The 20,293-nt window shown below is 35.8% G+C and overlaps 1 protein-coding gene across 1 annotated transcript in view; it reads right to left on the bottom strand.

The window, feature by feature from the left end:
• Positions 1-20,293, bottom strand: part of LOC140163739 (uncharacterized) — a 51,423-nt gene that overhangs the window by 14,956 nt on the left and 16,174 nt on the right. Inside the window, 3 exon segments of the mRNA XM_072187056.1 lie at positions 17,137-17,164; positions 18,098-18,188; positions 18,888-19,090. Coding sequence (XP_072043157.1) covers positions 17,137-17,164; positions 18,098-18,188; positions 18,888-19,053 — 285 coding nt within the window. The 5' untranslated portion in view covers positions 19,054-19,090.

The following is a 20,293-nucleotide window of genomic DNA, read 5'->3' as shown; positions in this document are numbered from 1 at the left end:
ATTGGTCACAATCATTAGGCATGGGCATGATTCTACATTTAGCTTCCAGCATCAGTCCCGACCTAAAAATAGACAAGGGCAGAGGGCACCCTGGAAATGCCAAAATAACCCTCGAAAATTAAATAAAGGAGGCAATTGTTCAAAATGCAGTCCCTGAAAGGAAACTATTTTGAGGCTTGTAGATGGGGATTATGGGCAGTCAATGATTAAAAATTATACTGGATTACTACATCAATGACCAAGTTAGTTTGCATAAATAATATTTTGCTGTGCCCAATTTTTCAAAATGTTTAATTTGAACTCGGACATTGTTACTGCTTATGCCATTCAAGTTCATTACACATGCCCATGCCTGATGTTCATACCTACCAGAATTATGCAACATCAGAAGGGTTGGCCGCTACCATCTCAAATTTGATTTAATTTGCTACTTATATTTTCACAGTTCAAACTAAATGATTGATCTTTTTCTTTTTTTCTTTCTTTTGAAAAAACAAGAATATTTTTAACTAATTGAAGCAATAAAGTGATTTTCTGACATTGGGGGTTATGTGCAAAATAGCTTCACGTGTAAATTCCATTCATATTGCCCTTTATAATCCCCATTCTAAGGTTAATTTTCACTCAATTTTGATTGCATAAGTTTGATGCACAATAATCATAACTGGTAAATTGATCAGATGTTGGGGGTAAATGAGAATGAAACTTGGCTTAGTAATTACATTAAATCTGATTCTTTTTTGTTTTTTTTTAAATTTACATTATTGTAACTTAAACTGTATGTATCTGCTCTCTGAAAATTCAAAGAATTCTAAATTGGGTAAGTTCCTTGATATGAAACTTTCCTTTGAAATTTGTTAAATTTACGCATTCGCTCTGGTTTGATCGCTCATTTTATACAATTTCTGTTTTAATTCCATGGTTGCCAAATTATTTTAATTGTTTATTGTCCAATTGTGGCATGTCTCAAATGTATACATGAATATAATGTTGGCATGAGTGTTAGTTTTGAGTGTGAGAAGAATGGTGATTGTGTGTGTGCTAGTGAACATGTGTTTTCTTGTTTGTTCATGTTGTGTAAAATTAAATGTCTTTATTCCTGTTAATTTGTTGTTAACATCTTCAAATTGTAAAAGAAAACCTTTGCGTCCGTTATCTCTGTGCCTGTATGTCTTTTTGGTATATTTTGGCTGCAGGTCTGATTGTCTTAGTCCTCCATATTTTGTAATGCAAGCAGGCCTGATTGTGGTCCTAAAAAAACAAATCTGTTTTGGTTTAAGTTGGCGAACGGAGGGAGCGAAGCCAGAGCGATCATAGTATCGCCCCTCACGGCGGGGGGGTCCAGGGGCCCGCTTAAGGGCCCGTTTGGGGTCCAGGGGCAATGGCCCGGTTGGGGTCGAGGGTTCGCCCCCGAAGCTCCTGGGTTTCTGAGGCATATAATTGTATGGGTTTTTTCTAAAATTGTTTTTTATTTTTAATGCATGCAACCCCTAAAAAGTTTATAATTAACACTTCCTTAATTTCCCCACTAACAAAAATTTTCTTGCTCTTTTTATGATGAAATATCATGATCCACTTCCAGAAATGTACATTTTTTTTTTAAATTTTAAAATTATTTTTTTAAAAAAAAAAAAAAAATCGGAAAACCGATTTAAATCTAATCAGGCCTGAATGCAAGTGAGAGAAATGTTGTATCAAATCATGAAGTATAATGTGAGGAAATATTTAGTGGTACATAAAAACATGCACATTGCAATTGGCCTCCATTTGTGGTATTTGCTATTTCCGTATATAAAGTCCATCAGCGCTCCGCCTCAGATATTGGTTCTTGTTTGCACGCTACAATGTACAAGATGCCTTTGAGGATGCTGGCGAACATCGAGTCAATGGTCATCCTCAAACACGTATGCAGTACACACAACGCTTGAATGCGCAAATATCATGTGAACATATGCGACGGGCACTCAGTAGCGTTCCAGGATACACGATGGCAGGGTGGCGGCTTGTATAGCGTTAACAAGTACTGCTGTTTCAAAGCGACTGTCAGATCCCCAATTTTCTTAACCCAAGTCCACTCGAAGAGATTCGACTAGAAGAGACCAGATTCTTGTATGGGGGAGTGTGCAAATTAAGAAAAACAAGAGCACCAATGGTGCTGTAGCTCAATTGTTTCTGGATATAGGCATGTCATTGGAACTAATATGTTCCAGAGGGCACGGTGGCTCAGTGGTTACGGCCTTGGACTCATAATCTGAGAGCTTGCTTTACGTGCGTGGGTTCGAGTCCCCGTCACGCCACCGTGTTGCGCCCTTGGACAAGGCGCTTTGTCTCGCTTGCTTCACCCCACCCAGGGGCAATGGGAAGCTGTTAGGGTAAACTTTGCATATTAAAAACACATTTTGTTAAAAATCAACCATGAATGATCCTAGCAATTAGCTCTTGGTCAAGTAACACTCCAAAAGGGAAAATATTTAAAAAATTTTTTTATAAAGCATGGGCATCCGACGGATAACCTGCAGTGAATTTCTGGTCATCCGCCAGCAAATCTGGGCTTCAGGATGACCACTTAATTTGTACACCGATGTGGGGGATCTAAACCACTTATTAGGGAGGGAGGGCACAAAGCTGCACTGCTAACCAAGATGCTTCTTGAATCGTAAGCAAACAGTCCCAAGGTCAATTTTGGGCTCCACAAAACCTGAAATGCCCTCAAAAAAATGAGACATCAACATTTAGCATAACTTGGAGAACAACCATAAGGCCTAAAAAAAAAATTGTTTGATTGGCGTAACACGACCTACCCTAAAAATAGACCCGACCCTAGACTTTTTTTTTCTTATTTTTTTTGCAAAAAAAAATGAATAAAATTTTAAAAAGATTAAAAAAAAAAAAAAAAAAAATCTTGATTTTCAGCTTAAAATGTGTGTAAAATTTTTTTTTTTTTTTTTTCCGACCAACCTACCCTAATTTTCTTTCATGTTACGCCAATCAAACAATTTTTTTTTAGGCCTAACCCTAAATCCTGTAGGACTAACTCCAACCTTAGTGCTCTAGGAGCGCTATGTGTTGACAGAATCTCAATTTTGGCTTATTTTAATCTCAAACAGGACAGTGAAAGGAGGTTGTCTGCTTTCACTTTTTACCCAGGTAATAAAAAACATCCCAGAAATTGCAAAATTTTGATTGTTTTTAGAAGACTTTTAAATTGAGATCACATTAACCATTGGTGCTGTTTTGGCAAGAGGGAGGAAAGAAATGAGGGAAGAAATAACATTGGTGCGGTTTTGAACCACAGATGCCTCAGGTGCCAGACACACACACACAAGGATACCTTGCCATGGGAGGGGGTCTACCTTGGACGGCCAAGTTTTCTGTGCCCATGTTTGTTTGCATGATGACGCAATCGTATCAAATGGATACCTGCGCTATGCTTTGTGAATTTAGCTTTTTCGAGGTTTGGTTCGGTTAGGGTTAAAGCATACTAAACAGTGATGAATCAGTTGACCCTGACCTTTTCCCTTACCAACTTCAGAACAGTGCATTACAGCAGTATTTTTCTGGATCCTTTTGACCAAAGGAAATTTTTGTGTGGTCTTTCACAAAATCTGAGCAATTTTGAAATTGGGAGCCCTGTATAAATTTTAACCTTATCCCACCAAAAGCATCTTCGACAAATTCCCAATATGGTATGGTACTGGTTGTGCTGCTTTGCTCCCTCCCGATGGTAATTGGCAATAAAACTGGCGTATGCAATGACTCATTGTGTAAGCCAGTTTTGAGATTCATGAGATAGAATCAAAGAGTATCGCCTCTGCCATGTTTGTGTGTCGCTCATAGTGGCAACTAAATGTAGGCCCCCTACACTCAAGATTATTTCATGAAGGTTGCGAAGCGCCTGGCAAACGTTGATTAAAAGTGTATGGGTGCTTGCTGCTTGCGTTGCTTCTGTGTATAATATGTTGTGTCAAAAATGCACATTCTTGCTGATAAATACCGGAGGTACATTGCTAAGTCAACAGGTTTACCGTACTTTACGTATGGTGCTTTTCAGTTGGTAATCTTTGGGCTCATGGAAATCAATCATTGAAGGTTTTTGGCCAAGTTGGAGTGCAAGGCCTATATTTCTCTCATTGATCCTGTGAATGTTAGGGCTGAAGTGAAAGATGTGTCCTAGGTGAGTCAACCCACTTTTTCACATGGTAGTCTATGGGACTTTCCAATGAACATTTTTGGCTCCTGTATCAAAAGGGAATGGACAGGTAGGTAGTGGGGTCAAGGTCACTCTACCTAAATGGAAATAACACGAAATTGCACCATCCTCTTAAGCATGATCAATGTGCGCATGTAGCAACCTGTCAGTGTGTATCATAGATTGATAACACATAGATTAATAACACATAGATTGGAATGTGCCATGCCTGTGCCCTCTTAAAGCGTATGCAATTTAAGTGATGCCGGTGCAGCGTTCAGGTCTGGGGACATCGCTCATCCGAGTGTACACAGAGCACTCAACTTGTCAACGAACTCTCTTTCATGTACGCTCGCGCTATTTTTTTAGTACGCTGACGCACCCTCACTTATCGTCGAGGCAACATGCACACCTTAAACCAGTGTGCATCGCCTTCACCATGCAGGTTGCTGTGTGAATCAGTGAACACCCAAAATTTAGTAGTGCAAAGAGGACAACATACCTGGATGTCCAATCACTCGAATGTTGTTTTCCTCTCCATTATGTGCGACACACAAACATGACAGACTCCTACTAGTCTTACGTCTTTTGAGAGTCCACTACATTTGTTTAATTTCTTCTTAATGTTTATAGGTTTTGAAAGCCAGCAGGCATTTGCCCAATAAGACGGATCTATATCGTATTCTACAATGACAATTGTACTTCGCACATTATGCGAAATATTTACTTTTCAGAATGTACACAAGCGCAAGTTTGAACATTATTGAGTATTTAGATTTGGATGAAATCCCAACAAAATTTACTTTTTATTAACAGTTTAGTTATGTGGGAAATACCAAATAGGTTTCATTTTTTTTTTTGCATTTTGTTCTCTTTTTTTTTGTGTGGGTGGAAAGTCTAAATTTGCAATTGGCAAAAATGAATATTTAAAATAAAGTGTCTGAAGTTCATTCACAGATTTGACAGAATTAAATTTATACGTAGAGAGGAATTGAGAAGTGGCTTTTATTTTGTTTTGTATGGGCACTTATTACGGGAAGGGCACTAATTAGATAAAATTAGTCTATTACTTTACATGATGCCTTCAATATTAATAAATACAGGGATTTATAATGCGCAAATTATCATCCGCCAATTTATTTCCATGGGCTCTTGTGAAGTGCAATTTAAATCACAGCTATAACACAGCAAGGTGAACCGGAAAAGACGGGACAAGAATATAGGAAGAGATCCGATTGTAGACATTTGTCCGATTTTAAGACTTTATTTTTGCCTTCCTATTTGCTTAAATATGCCCATCTTCGGTGTATTACTATAGCAGATTTCAGACAAGTTTACTCTATTACACATTCTTAGTCAGTGGGTGTGACTTAGCTTGTAAGCGCTGAATTTGATTGGTCCCTGCATGCTGTCGCGACAGTGGCTGTGTCGTCGCAGAACATATTGCGTCAAAGTTCAAATAAAACTTGAAAGTCGTAATATGTGCAGGCAATACTCACAACAGAAGACATGAAGCTGTAAACAAATTTCACTGATTTTAGATTTTCATAATAATATTCCACTGACTAAGAATGAGAATAAACGATACAAAATTTTGTTTTTACTTTCCTCTATTGTGCCATGAAGGAAAGGCAGGTCCAACATTTTATATTAATCGATATCCACTACCCAAAATATTGGACCTGCCTATCCTCCATATAGAGTAGGGAAGAACCAACCTGATCCGTCACTTCCAATCGCTCGGATTTTGTTTGGCTTCATCAGATGAGATCCTAATCTGAATTGGGGAAAATCCTTCATTTGCCAATCTAATGAAGCAATTACCGTACTGACGCTGAGTATCTAGTCCCACCCCGCTTTTGGGTGAACATTTTTCAAAATTGGGGTGGGACTACACTCGAATTTCAAAAATTTCATTGAATTTGAATGCATTTTGATATCATTAAGGGATCTAAAATGAGCGTTTATTGCGTTTCGACAGTATTTTTTGTGGGCATGAGAGCACCTCAGACCTATCGAATTGCATTCTGAATACGAAGCATGTCTTTCTGATATAAAATAATTTTCATTTTTGAAAATCACAATATAATACAAATTTTATGACAAATTATAAAAATTTGATATTTTTCAAATTTTTGATATATAACAGTCCTCGAGTAAATTATATAAATCTAATGATATATTCTTAAAGTGTATGTAGCAGGAAGGAAAAGCCGACGGTGAATTGAAAATTTTGACATTTCATATTGAAGATATGGATTTTTTCCCCAAAAAGACCTAATTTTTTTTTTTGTTTTGGGGGAAAAAAATCCATATCTTCAATACGAAAGGTCAAAATTTTCAATTGATCGTCGGCTTTTCATCCCACCTACATCCACTTTAAGTATAAATCATCAGATTTATAAAGTTTACTTCAAGTACTGTTAAATATCAATTTTTAATGATTTGCCATAAAATGTGTATTAAATTGCTAATTTCAAAAATCAAAATTATTTGATATCAGAATGACATTCTTCGTATTCAGAATGCAATTCGATATGTCTGATGTGCTCTAATGTCCCAAAATAAATACTGTCCAAACGTTCATACCCCAGCCCTTAATAGAGTATGACATGAAAACAAAGTATCAATTTTCATATTAAAAACACAAAATACCGTGCAAAATTCATTTTTTTTTTAAATCAACCATGAATGATCCTAGCATTTAGGTCTAGGTCCAGGGACAATCCAAAGCCGAAAAAATAAATAACTTTTTTTTTTTTAATTTCTGAAATTTTTTCAAAAATTTGGGGGTGGGACTTTACTCGAAGGTGGGACTATACTCGCATCAGTACGGTAATTACTGCCATACAAAATCAGCATTTAGGCTTTATGATTCATGGCAATTAGTCGCATCATATTTTACCATAAAACTATAAAATTCATGACGGCATTTAGCAACTATACTGGTTTTACTTGTTTGAACTATTTGTCATCAGTCAAACCAGGGTCAAAGTTACTTGACAAGTGTGTCCCAATTAATTTCTCAAGGAGTGTAGGATGTGTGCAAGGACATATTTTTGGGATATTTAGCAAACTGATCAATGATTAACAGATTCAGATCTAGGGTGATCGGTTCTTCACAATGACACAATAGAGGATAGTAAAAACAAAAGATCCTATTGTTTATTCTGTCAAAGTGTTTGGAGCACAAACATGCTTTTTTTCAATATCAGTCGCATGTAAAATTCCCTTCCACACAATGAGTGTTGTAATGTGTAAAGAAAAGGGTATCGGACTTTTCTGAAATGTTGTCGGTTGTTATGTATCACATGTAATAGCAAAATGTCCAATGTCCTTGGCTTTACAGTATTAAGGGAATTTTAAAGTGACTTTTTAAAAAAGCACTTGGTCCAAGCAATCCAATGGCAGTTACGCCATGCAATGACTTGGTCCAGTCTCCATCAAGCACTCGCACAAATTTCATATTCTACTTGTTAGTGAACTGGTTCCAAATTCAGTTCTCAAATTGTTCTTTCCAAAGCAGTCTTACATGACTTGGCTGTATTAATTCTACAAACCTGATACTGGTACGTAGGGTTATACCATTCCACACACCCCTATAGAAGACATGGCCTTAAATCTTTGAACGCAAGGCATGTGAATTTCAAATGGGGTTACCTGAATGGGTGACTTCATTTGAATTCTACATCCCATGTGTGGGAGATTAAGGTCTTATTTTCCATAGGGGGTGTATGGATGTCAACTGGAATAGCCCATTTCTTCACATTGTTGCATCGCATGACTGGTTCTCTTGTACAGGGAATGCATGCAGCATTTCCGAGGTGAAAACTTGGCTGAAATCTGCTATAGTTTGGTCAATCTTTCTTCTCAGCTTACTCGCACAGTTGCTTTCTAATACTTGTTCATTCTTACATGCTCCTCATACTTTCTCACTCCAAACTTTCCATCTTACATCAAAGACTCTATTCCTTAAAGTATTCCAGTCCATTCCCTTCTCTTATACATGCATTTGATTATTAATGATATTATTATTTTTTTTGCAACACACTAGGATAATGAAAACATCCAAGCTGAACAGATAGTGGAGTCTAATGCTGGTTTTGAAATAAAGAAATAGCCGCATACAAAATTTGTTTGTTTGTTTTGTTTTCCCCTCCAAAATATACATGTATATTGAATTTTGGGAACTGGTTGTTCAAATTCATCATACTGTAACATTTCAATCTGATAATATTCAAGGCTTCAAGCATTAATTGAGAAGTTGGCTGTTTCAAAAAGACTCGAGTCGATATTGTTTGAAAACCTCATCAATTTGCACCGCTGTATTTATCTCTTAACCATCAAGGGCATGTGCACTCCCACACACACATAGCACCACAAAACACATGATCAATTTCTGTAAAATAACTCAAGGTTGGTTGGTCTCAAATCACTTTCTCTGTACGGTAACAAGTTTATGTGGGCCAAAATACTTTTCAAAGAGAAAACGTAAAGGATAAATTTCAAGTTAAAAAGTCCCCATACATGCACATAATGAAAATTTGGTATTGTTGCTGCTAAAATGAAATCTCACACACTCCTTTGCACTTAATTATAAATGGTAAGTTGATAACCGCAAGATAAACTAGGTAACCCGCAAATTTAGGAATTTTCTGCAAGTTGTTGAACAATGCTGCGCTCCATTCATACTGCAATGATGTCCTCCACGTTGAGACCCGGAGTTTCGCTGTTGGGCTATAACTTGCAATAAATGCAACAAAATGGTGCCAAGTATATTTCACCACCACCAATTTTATTTTTTGTAATATAACTTCAACATGAGAATTTCAAAACAAACTCAATAAAATGTGCAAAATGTTTACATAAATATCAATTCAAAGTAAAAGAATAGATTTTTAGTACATAAAACATGAAAATGCATAATTGCTTATCATATAGCATTTTATTCATGATACTGTAAAATTTTATGACCTATCACTAGTTATTTTATTTTTTATGTTTAGAAATTAACTACAAATTTCAAATCACAATACAAGCTTTTTAAACTTAAGATATTAACAAAATGTACAAACACACACAGTCAAACATAAAGTAAAGCAGTGATTCCCTATAATTACATCCATGTAAATTATACTATAAATAAGATCATATCAGAAAATGCTGACAACTTCTAATGTTTTTATACAGATGTACTAGCTTTTGAAGATTTTCTTGAACCAAGATAAACAAATTTGAAAGAAAAATAATGAAATCCAGGGGTAAATAAACTTGAAAATTCTGTATTTTTGTATTTTTTGGTGTACCAAATGGAATAAATAAGCAATTTGGAAGTTGTGGAAGAAAAAAGCCATTGTCCCATTAAAAATAATGTCAAGTTATTACATGTACACATGTAGCAAAGTAAACATTTCTTGAAATAAGGTATGGAAAAAATAAGCCCTTTGTAAACACAAATACCCCTAATGCAAATATGCAATTAAACAATATTTCATTTCAAAATTCTGATACTTCTAACAGGTTTATAAGAAAAGTAAATCAGTTAGGCAAAACTGGTATATTGTTAAAACTCATTGTAACCAAGCCTCCCGCAGTTCCACCTCTTCACTTGTGCACTTATTTGTCTCTAGAGAACCAATTCTGACTGCAAAATATTCCTCCTCAATCAGATTTACACATTCAGTGGAGAGTTAACACATAATCAGCTATCATAAAATACCTCATAATACAAAATGCTTTGTAAGTCCCAATCATATACCTGCACAATAGAATTTGAATAACTACATTTATACATGATTGATTCACTCAATTAAACATTTTAAACATAATAAACATGTTTATGAACTTTCACTTCCGGAATTGACATTGAAACTACCATACTTTCAAACAAGAAATGCATCTATACTTCAACATTTTCACAGAAAATTTGATCGGTCCTATATAAATCCTTTTTTCTGGCATCAAAACTTCACTTGAAAAATCATTTTGTAAACAAGGTTTTGTTCATTATGTAACCTGGCAATTCTTCAAAGAAATAGTTTTGAAATTGACGGTGTTGTAAAAATTGGACAAAAATTTTAAGGAAAAAGTACTTTTGCTGTTCCCCTCCCATGATGCAGGCTCTGTATTTTCAAGTACATGAAGAATGAAGTCAATTTAAATATCTGAGATATAAGTATATTTCTTGAAATTAGAAATTATAGAGATTCAATGTCAATCTTTTAAAACAATACTGCAAATATCAAACTTCAATGTGTTGTTATATTTCTTTGTAATGTACCACAAAAAATAATACCATAAACCCAAAATCTACACACAGACAGCCACTGGAAACTTAGAGATTATTATGGTTAAGGTAGTATTGAATTAAGTCCAGTGAATATCTAGTCGTATCAGCAGTTTTTATCTTCACTCCAGGGCCAATCACAATACCCATGCACACTTGTGAGAACATCAAGCTAAAGCAGTTCCTATTTTGTTGCTTTCTTACCAAAATGCTTTAAAGCTTCCTGGGTCAGTCCATCTCAAATCACCTAGTTTTCACAAAAGGTTGGCTGGTCACCCTCTCAGATTTTGTTAAAATATCATAGCCCTATGCGCCAAATGAACACATTTCAAACAGTAGGTCTATACTCCTTGTCTCTACACCCTAGATTCCAATTTGTAGCCCCGTAGCTTACCCCTTGGGGAAGATATGGATGTCTGAACTCGGAAGAAAATTAATGTCGTGACACGCATGAGCAAAAAGGGGGTCTAACCCAATTTTTAATAGGCCGGTTCTCGGAAACGACGACGAGTAGAGACCTACCGTTTGAAATGTGTTTATTTGGCACATAGGGCTATGATATAAGTGATTTTAAGGCCAGAGTAATGGAAGACACATCCGTTCACGCCCGAATTTGAGATTTCATGATATTTATCAACACTAAGATGTATTCTTTCACTTGAAACTGATAAAATACAACTTGCTAATATTTACTCGTATTTTTGCTTGATTTGTTTCACTCTTTTCAACTTTAAAAAGTCACATGGCTCAAGACAGCTTAGTAAATTGGCGGGAAATAATGAGTCAGAAATGCGCAAATGCGAAATATTGTGATTACGCTGCGATTATGTATGTCCAACGCAGTCTAGGCGCATTCGGTTTGTTGTTCACGCCAGCAAATGTGGTGTAAACAAAACAAAAATTTGCAGTCAAAATGCCACTTAGATTTTTAATTATTTTGAATTTTGGCGCACTGACAGCAGACATATAGATTTATTGGTGCAAAAAGATGCATATTTAGACCATGCACCAGATACAGCTTTTACAAGCGTGAAAGTCTTACCGTTTTAAAATATAAGGACGTTTTGTGCATAATTTTGACATTTTTTACTAAAACGTCGATTTCTCAGAGTTCACTTTTGACAATATTGCACGATTTTTGTGACAAGATAACTCAAAAATATGCAAGCAAAAGGTAAACTTTTTGCACTATCGCTTAGAGTACATCAAAGCCTAGGGAAGGTTTTCTCATTTTTTCAAAATATTTGTTTTAAACAAAAATATACACCATTCTGTGCAATTTTTAGCTTAATAGAGTGACAAAATTGCTTTTTTCACATGTTTTTTTCAATATTTCGAAAAAAGAGACTAATTTCAAAAAAATAAAAAAACCTTCCCTAAGTTCATGTCTCTTCTTTATGAAAAGCTAACTGAATTTTTTTTACTCCGAACGGATTTTTTTCTAAGTTGTCACAAAAAAATTGGGGTAAAAAAGTGAATTTTTGTGATTTTTTCAAAAACTCGAGATTTTTGAACAAATCTGACGTCACCATGGGATTCCTTGACTCATTTCCTTTCCAAAAATGTATAGTTTTATATACTTTTGACATACAATTAAGAAATAATGATATTCTAAAAGGTCCATGTTCGCTCCCATTACACTGCCCTTAAACAAAATCTGAGAGGGTGACCAGCCAACCCATTAGGTGATTTGAGATGGACTGACCCTCCTAGATGAACACTTTTCTTCCATTGCATTTTTTTGCTTGATTGCAACACATGGGTTTTGTAAGCACAAAACAAACTATCCAATGTGAGGTGGATTTCACTAACATTGGGCTATTCCATTTGAAGCCCATGCCCCCTATGCTACATGTAGACATGACCTTATCTCCCACACAGGGAGTATGATTTTCAAATGGGGTTCAATGAGCGACTCCATTTGAAATCTACACACCGTGTGAAACAATAATGTGATGTCTTCCATAGGGGGTGGGTTAAAACTGGAATAGCATATTTACAAAACATCGTAAATCCTAAACACATCGAAAGCCCACACCCATGGTAACTATCTTTTCCTAATGGAAGAGTTACTATCATGGATTTGAGACTTTGTGATGGGTCTAGCACTTTCAATGCATCGCAACTCTTAGTGAAATCCCCCACCGCAGGTCTTCTGGACTAGTGAGTGTTTTAGCTGCCTACAATATCTCACCACAGCTATGGTGTATCATTAAGCCAACTGATTTTGTTGTCGGCCGTAAACTGTTGTCAACAAAATAGCAGTCACTTGCAAATAACCCAGAAACAATATCAGTTGGCTTGATGATGCACCATGTATGAGGTATGATACTTTAGCTAGCAAAAAATTAAGCATAGAAGACCACAGGTCAATATCATGAAGTTGCAAGTCCTTCAAACTGGCCTATGTGTTTGTCAGACTTGCAATGCATAACTGTAATTCGACCCCTGATTAAAAACAATTGATCCATTTTACCTGTACTGAATACTTACAGATAGATGTTGAGAGCACTCGCTTCAATTGTCCAAACATTTAACATTCACCACCCTCATCATGCTGAATCTTAACTATTCAAATGCACATTAGAATATCTGCGGTTTTAAGTATCATGTGGGGTAAAGTCCATTGACCAAACACATAGGCTTATATCTTCAGTTGAACATTCTTTTTTCGATAATTTGTATACTTTTAAAATGATTTGCATTGGTCTTCATGAATTCAATAAATACATGTTGAAATTTTCTAGGGCAAATGTTTGCCTTTTAAGGAAAAGTTGCCAAAATGTTTGTATGGAAACTCAAACTTAACGCCTGGCATAATTTTGACCCAACAATTGAAATAAGAAACATGTGTAACAGTTGAAAACATACTAAAATTTCAAGACAAAATTCTACTATAAAATGCAGGTGGGGTCAGCAATGTTACGCCAAATTACGAATTCATTTTCCAGTCATTGAGCTAATTAGCCGTATCTGTAACGTTTATCATAAAAAAAAATACAATATGTCCCAACAAAAAATGGGTTAATTGTCTAATATTGATCAAGGCACTTTTACTCCACATGATATATCCACTTCATGTAAATGTACTATTTACTAAGTATAACAAGACTAGTAAGTTGAGAGTATTTTTATGAGTATGCTGTCGGTTATCAAAGTACTGGTGCAGTTGGTCCCTGTGTGAGTGGCAAAGCTATTGCAAGACTTCAGAGACACATCTAACAAGATCTTGACACTTCATAAGTTCGCCACATCTAACGAAAGCTCGACCACTCACACAGGGACAGGCTGCACCAATATTGTGATAAATAGAAATTTCAATAAATAAATAAATATCCTTTAATTTGAACCTGTAACACCATGAGAATATTACGTTAGCCCTTAATATGTTTGATACCAAAGTTACACTTCTTTTAAGAGAAAATCAGACATGCACCAATTTATGTGTGAAGTTTTTAATTTATTTCCAATTTTCCATTCATATTCATAATTGACTTCCTTTTATTACACCAAAAATCATTTGTACCTGCTTCTTGCTCTTGTTTTATACTTAAAATGCTTTAACCAAAAAATTTGAACCTCATATTTAAGTCTGAATGACCCTGGAACATTCAATCATAATCAGTGTTGTAAACACATATCAGCAGATAATAAGTCTGCGCATTACATACATGTAGGCGATTATTACAAAATACAGAGTACAATGTAATTTTCCCCACTACTTGATTATTTGGGTTTTTTATGTGTTCGTGTATGTTTTAACTATATACACTGGAAACAAATTTGATTACCCCTTCCACATAAGAAAACTTGGTACCACACTTTACACTAAAATCATTTCAAACATTTCAACTAGTATGAAATATTTCTTGTCAATCAAAACTAGATTTTTAATTGCAGAAAACACCAACAATGCGACAAAAACCTCAAGCATTCATCTTCAATGGGCATCATTCAAACAGTTGAACGCTATTTAAGGTTTTGGTTGCAACATTGGTGTTCTCAGCAATGAAAATGACAAGCTGTGGTTCACCAGAATATTTCACTACACCGCAAAATAAATGAAACTTTCAGCAGTTGATTACTTATAAATTAAAAAGTGGACATTTTGTTTCTTTTTTTTGCATCACCAATCTGGGATGTAAAAACTGGGAAGATTACACTTCTTGAAGCGTAATCTGATGATGAAAATTTTAACTAAAACAAACACAAGTTCAGAATGAGTTTGTATGTTTCCATTTTTATTAACAATTGACTTTGCACAAAAATGTGATGACAAATTTATCGCAAATACATGAACGGATTCATTCCATCAATCCATGACACATTTTGCCTCACTAAATCCAAACAAACCTTGCTCAGCTGTAATATTTCACAGGGTCAATGATAAAAATATGGACGTTCTATTTATACCAAAATCTTATCTAAAATTGTACACACAAAAAAAGGAGAAAAAGTGGAAATTAGGTGACAAAAAGTGACCTTTTATTTGAATGTGTTAAATCTCTTCTTAAAGAATCCTTAATTTCCAACATTCACCTCAATAACTTGTTGACTCACATTTTATTAGTAAAATCAATCTATAAAATGTTGACTTGAATACATTAACATGGCAGCCATCATCAGCACGTTCAATTTCATACTTATCAGTGTTCACTCACAAGACCAAATAATTATCTTGACTTTGGTGCAGTAACATGGACAGTGGAAACTCATTATAAAGAAGTTGTCAGGGACAGAGAAATTAGCTCTTTATATCCAAATTTTGTTATATCAGGGTTGTAAAAACAATAAAGGTTCTGGAAAGACTTCTTTATAACACGGTTTTTCTTGTATCAGATTTCGTTATAATGAGGTCTTACTGTATAATACAAATTGTCGTTCTTAACCATCACACTTCATGTTGGTACTTAGAATAGTACATTGAATTGTTCATTTTTGCAAATATTTGGTTATTTTTGGAGCAGGCCAAAACTTGATTTTGAGTGAGTGAATACTGACCATCACAACTAGCTGCAAACTACATCAATTTATCATATTCTGCCGTAATCACTTGTGCATAAAGAAATAGCTGCCATGATAATTATACTATTTACCTTATGAATTGAGTGAATCAGTCACACTACTATAATGACACAATATTGGTGTCTTGAGCAATGATTTTGGAACCTAAGATAACAAAGTTCTAGGTACCATCACAGGTTTCCTAGCTTATTTTTTTTAAATAGGAGGAAAGCCTGCCATAACGGTATCCACTACTCTGTACCGCAATTCCAAAATTACATAAATTCTAAATACCCTTGTGTCAACTGTTAATTCTTACTAATTATAAGATCAACAAAAATACATCATAAAATATTAAACATTGGTACAACTTAAAATTGTGATTACTTTTGAATTGTGAATACACTGCATTTTGTAAACACAATGAAGCCATGACGACAATTCGGTAGCTCCCAAGACAACTGCTCTTCTGTCGATTCCGACGTCTTTATACCGATATTAGCATGATGTTGACATGGCACATTCGTACCATGGATCAACATCCTCACTGGCTGCAGAACGCGTCGCGTATATCGCGATAACAGCATCAGGATCGGGTGTATTGAGTGGAGCACATTTGCTCAGTCGCTTTGAGATTGCGATTTATAGTCCTTTTATTATTTATCCCAGATGTTTGGGATGTATTGCATTCTGCGGTCGCAAGAGTTCTTTGGCTTTTGGTATACATTTGTATACAGCCAATAAAAACACAACTCAAAGTGTGTTATAAAATTATGAAGAACATGCATTATTGCATTATATCAGAGAAAATATATTGAAGACAAACATTCACAATAGAATGTGAAACCTGGAAAACTGGTGGGACAGACACGACAACTATCTTTTGACAGGTTAGTCGCACAAGGACTACATGTCTTTTATTTCATTTTTCTCATCGGTAATAACATCACTTTCACTCCAGTTTATCATATAAAATATATGACAGATATTTACACCATTTTCCCCACTGAACATACCCCCATCACAAGACTGTAATTTCTAGATACAGATTTCTATCGTCTACTTTTAAGATGTTAAAAACAAAATATTGAAGTTGAAACTATATAAGGAAAATTCCTAAACTAAGACACATGCCTAGCAATGATCATATCAGACTGCATAGCAGTTACATGGCTAAATTGAGTTATACATGCCCTCCCCCCGACACACAAATATTGTGCAATATAAAGTGGGTGATACACCCTACAAACATAATTTCATAGAATCACTTAATTTGGTTTTGTATCAATATATCTGTGACAATATGCCATCACTAAAAATATGTTTATGTCATCAAGACATTTCCCCATGCTTCCCAACTTCCCTGTATGTTTCACCCCAACATTCAACAGGAATTCACATTTGCAATACAAAAAAAAAACATTTTTAGGGGGACAATATTTGTATATATTTATGGAACATTCAATGCAAATTTGATATGAGTGCAACATAATGGGGAGAAAACAGCACATCATATGAAAATACATTGTAAGACAAGACAAAGACCAACCTGTTTTTTTTTTTTTAAAGATTATGTAATACCTACGATTTCTTTGGTGGGAAATGATCTTAGGATAGAGAAAGACAAGTGAAAACAAACATCACCATGATTACGTACTATTTTAGGCGGCTCCCTGGGTGGCTCCCTGTGGAAAAACAAAACAACAAATATTTGGAAGTGAATAATTGTGACAATCATATCAATAGAGAGCTTACGGTTTCCAAACGCAGGTATCAAACGCCAGTCCATCTATTATGAACTGGTGTTTTATATGTACGTTTGGAAATCACATGCTCTCTATTATCTTTTTTTTAACATGATAGTTTTTCATCTAAACATGATTACTTCAACCCTAACCATGCCCCATAGTTTTTTAGCAATCAGAAGGGAAAACATTAACAATAAATGAGAGAAGATGAACAAAGTCACTTTGTAACCCTCAGGATTCGAACCTTAGACCTCTAGCACCCCACGCAGTGACGCAGAAGATCACCAGCCTCTAGCCTCTTAACCTCCTCTTTGAAGCTGGCCTGTTTCACAATTCTTGGAATGCGTGGCAGAAGTGCTTTCAATGTGTGGACTGGAACTTTTGAATGACGGATCTTTCATGACTAACAAGGTTAGATCTTGGAATTTTAACTTGGAGGGTCGTGCGATCTAACAGATCTACAGATATTATTTTTTTAGAATTATCTACATGGGCCTCATAGGTCACAAGTTTCAAATGATGTACACTAGGTATTGTTGGTTGAAGCAGCCAAAAATATATTTATTTTCGGTGTCTAATACACTATATCGAATAACAGTCTTATGTTTTGCAAAAGTTCATTCTGCAAATCATATACATAACAGAAGAACCACAGGACCTACAATAAAAAGTATATTTGTGATATTTGAATTCTTCAACATGCTCGCTATGAACTGATCAATGCAATTTTTTGCCAAAGCTCACTTTCATTCACAAGATGCTGCGAACTACCAAATCGCAACAGTTTAAAACAATTCAATTAGTTACCATTTAGATTTTAGGAAATAACCTAAATTACACCGCTACACAACAGAGTGATCAGGTACTTACGCAGTGATGTTGGCCCCAACGCCTCCAAGAGGGATGCGCACGATGATCACGGATGCATTTTTGGGGATCAAATCATTCGACGATGTATATTCTGAAATAAATCAACAAACATTCATTTCTGTGAACAACAATGACATAATAATGTGCATAAAGCACTGTAAGTTTGTTGCTGTTTCCCAACATTTACCATGCATTTTGACTTCAGAAGTGGTAAAGGCTTCCGCTTCAATTATTCAACACACAAGATTTTGTCACAAAATGTTCTGAAACGAAGCTTCCACATGCAGAACACTGCTGTTTTTTGTCCCCTTTCAGTTCCAGCAAATTTGGTACTGCTACATAAAATTTGACGTTCTAGATATGGTCGCATGTCACAAACAGGTCACCAAAAATGGAGCAGCCGCTATAATACCTATTGTAAAATGTTTGGTGTCATTTTGTAGATAATTATGTTCTTTTTCAAATACAAAAACTCAATTGTCAATTAGACAACTACTTTAAGATTTATACTTCTGTATGTAAGATGTGTCAATGGAGCAGCCGGGGCGAGGGAGCCAGGGTCCGAATTAGGCTGTATCGCATAGCAGTTTGCTCCTTATTTTGAAGCAACTGCTACCCAATTTTGCATTTGTATAGCTCTTTTTATAGTGCTTTAGTATGGAAGTATCCTGATTATGATGAATTAGCTAAAAACTGCTACATAAAATTCGAATTCAACCCGGGGAGCCCCACAGAATTTCATAACAGATTTTGAAACTGACAACAAATTTGACGTAGGAATGCTATGTACCTTGTCCTGTTTGGGCATTGGTTATCTGCAAATCAAACACTGCACGACCAATACGCTTCTGTGTCATGATGGCTTTCTTGAGGTCAGCCAGCGAGATGTGCAGCCCGTCAAAGGTGACCGTGTCGTAGTCATTTTGACTTTTGAACTTGTAGTGTACTGAAGACATCCTTGCTGTGTACGGTGCTCAACTAAACAAGAAACATCTGGGAAAAAAATAACAAAATAAATATATAAAGGTTAATAATATCACAACTATGTGCCATCTCACAACTATGTACAGTACTGGCTGGAATCCACAGACACGGGCAGTGCAAAACCCACGCGGTATTCGCGGGTTGATGTTTTATGCTGGTAGTTGCACGGTCATCTCTGATGAACCTCTTCATGTGACTACATGTAGCATCTCTACTGACTGTACCGCGCAAAACCGCGCATGAGTTTTGCACGGCTTAATCCTATTCGCTTCAATCGATGGCTAATGATTCGCATTCATCACTTGAAGTAGTTCAACAAGATGTACCTTCATCTTTATTGATTGACACATCATGGCATGAAGCACTGAGCAGAGCTCTTGATGTTAGCTTGGAACGTGAACATTATCTTCAAATTATCTATATGCCTGCTATACTATATCCATGTTTAGAAGAACGGCAAAAGTTAAAACATCGACGATGCGCAATTAATTTACAAAATTAATAATAAAAAAAAAAAAGACAACCAGGCTGTTTTTAAACATGTACAAAATGGAAATAAAAACAGCAAATTTTAAGAAAAATCCCGCTTTATGCTCAAACCTGTGTTTGTACGAAAGCGCTATCTATTATTAACTTTAAAACTTCTCCCGCGATAAATTGGCAAGAACCCAACCGGGAACCTGACATTTTTGCCCGCACTTTCGAGCGCAAAGTCAGCCCGTGATACGCTGGTCTCCGAGTCATCGGTTTGTGCATCAAATTTCCCCACACATGAATAGCAAATTATTCACCCAAAACATAAATAATCGTCTTGCCATCACAAATTTTACAGACCGATTCATAGAAGACGGCCGATATAATTCAACATTCGTTACATCAGTGTACGTACATACATTTGCAGTCAAAATTATTTTATGTTTTCAATATTATTTCGCCGACATGTTTGATACCCAGTTTTCCTCGTGCCAGGTTTTCACGCTGTTCTTGATGGTTCTTACCTTGAGACAAACACATATTTACGATCTCACAATACTTGTTCTACATGTATTTCCTTTTCGCTTTCAGAACTAAAAGTGCACGAGATTATACATCCAATGATCCATAGCCACATGTGATCCATAGTCAAGTGCGCCGAAGCCCCCAGGACTGAGCAGCCGTACGCACCCTTGGGTCTTCAATGCCCCAGCCCGGCATGCGGCAGCTGCCTTTGAA

The sequence above is a fragment of the Amphiura filiformis genome, chromosome 11, assembly GCF_039555335.1.
Source record: "Amphiura filiformis chromosome 11, Afil_fr2py, whole genome shotgun sequence".
In the NCBI taxonomy this organism is placed as follows: domain Eukaryota; kingdom Metazoa; phylum Echinodermata; class Ophiuroidea; order Amphilepidida; family Amphiuridae; genus Amphiura; species Amphiura filiformis.
Note: the sequence above shows the minus strand (reverse complement) of the source record. Positions and strands in the feature narration are given on the sequence as shown.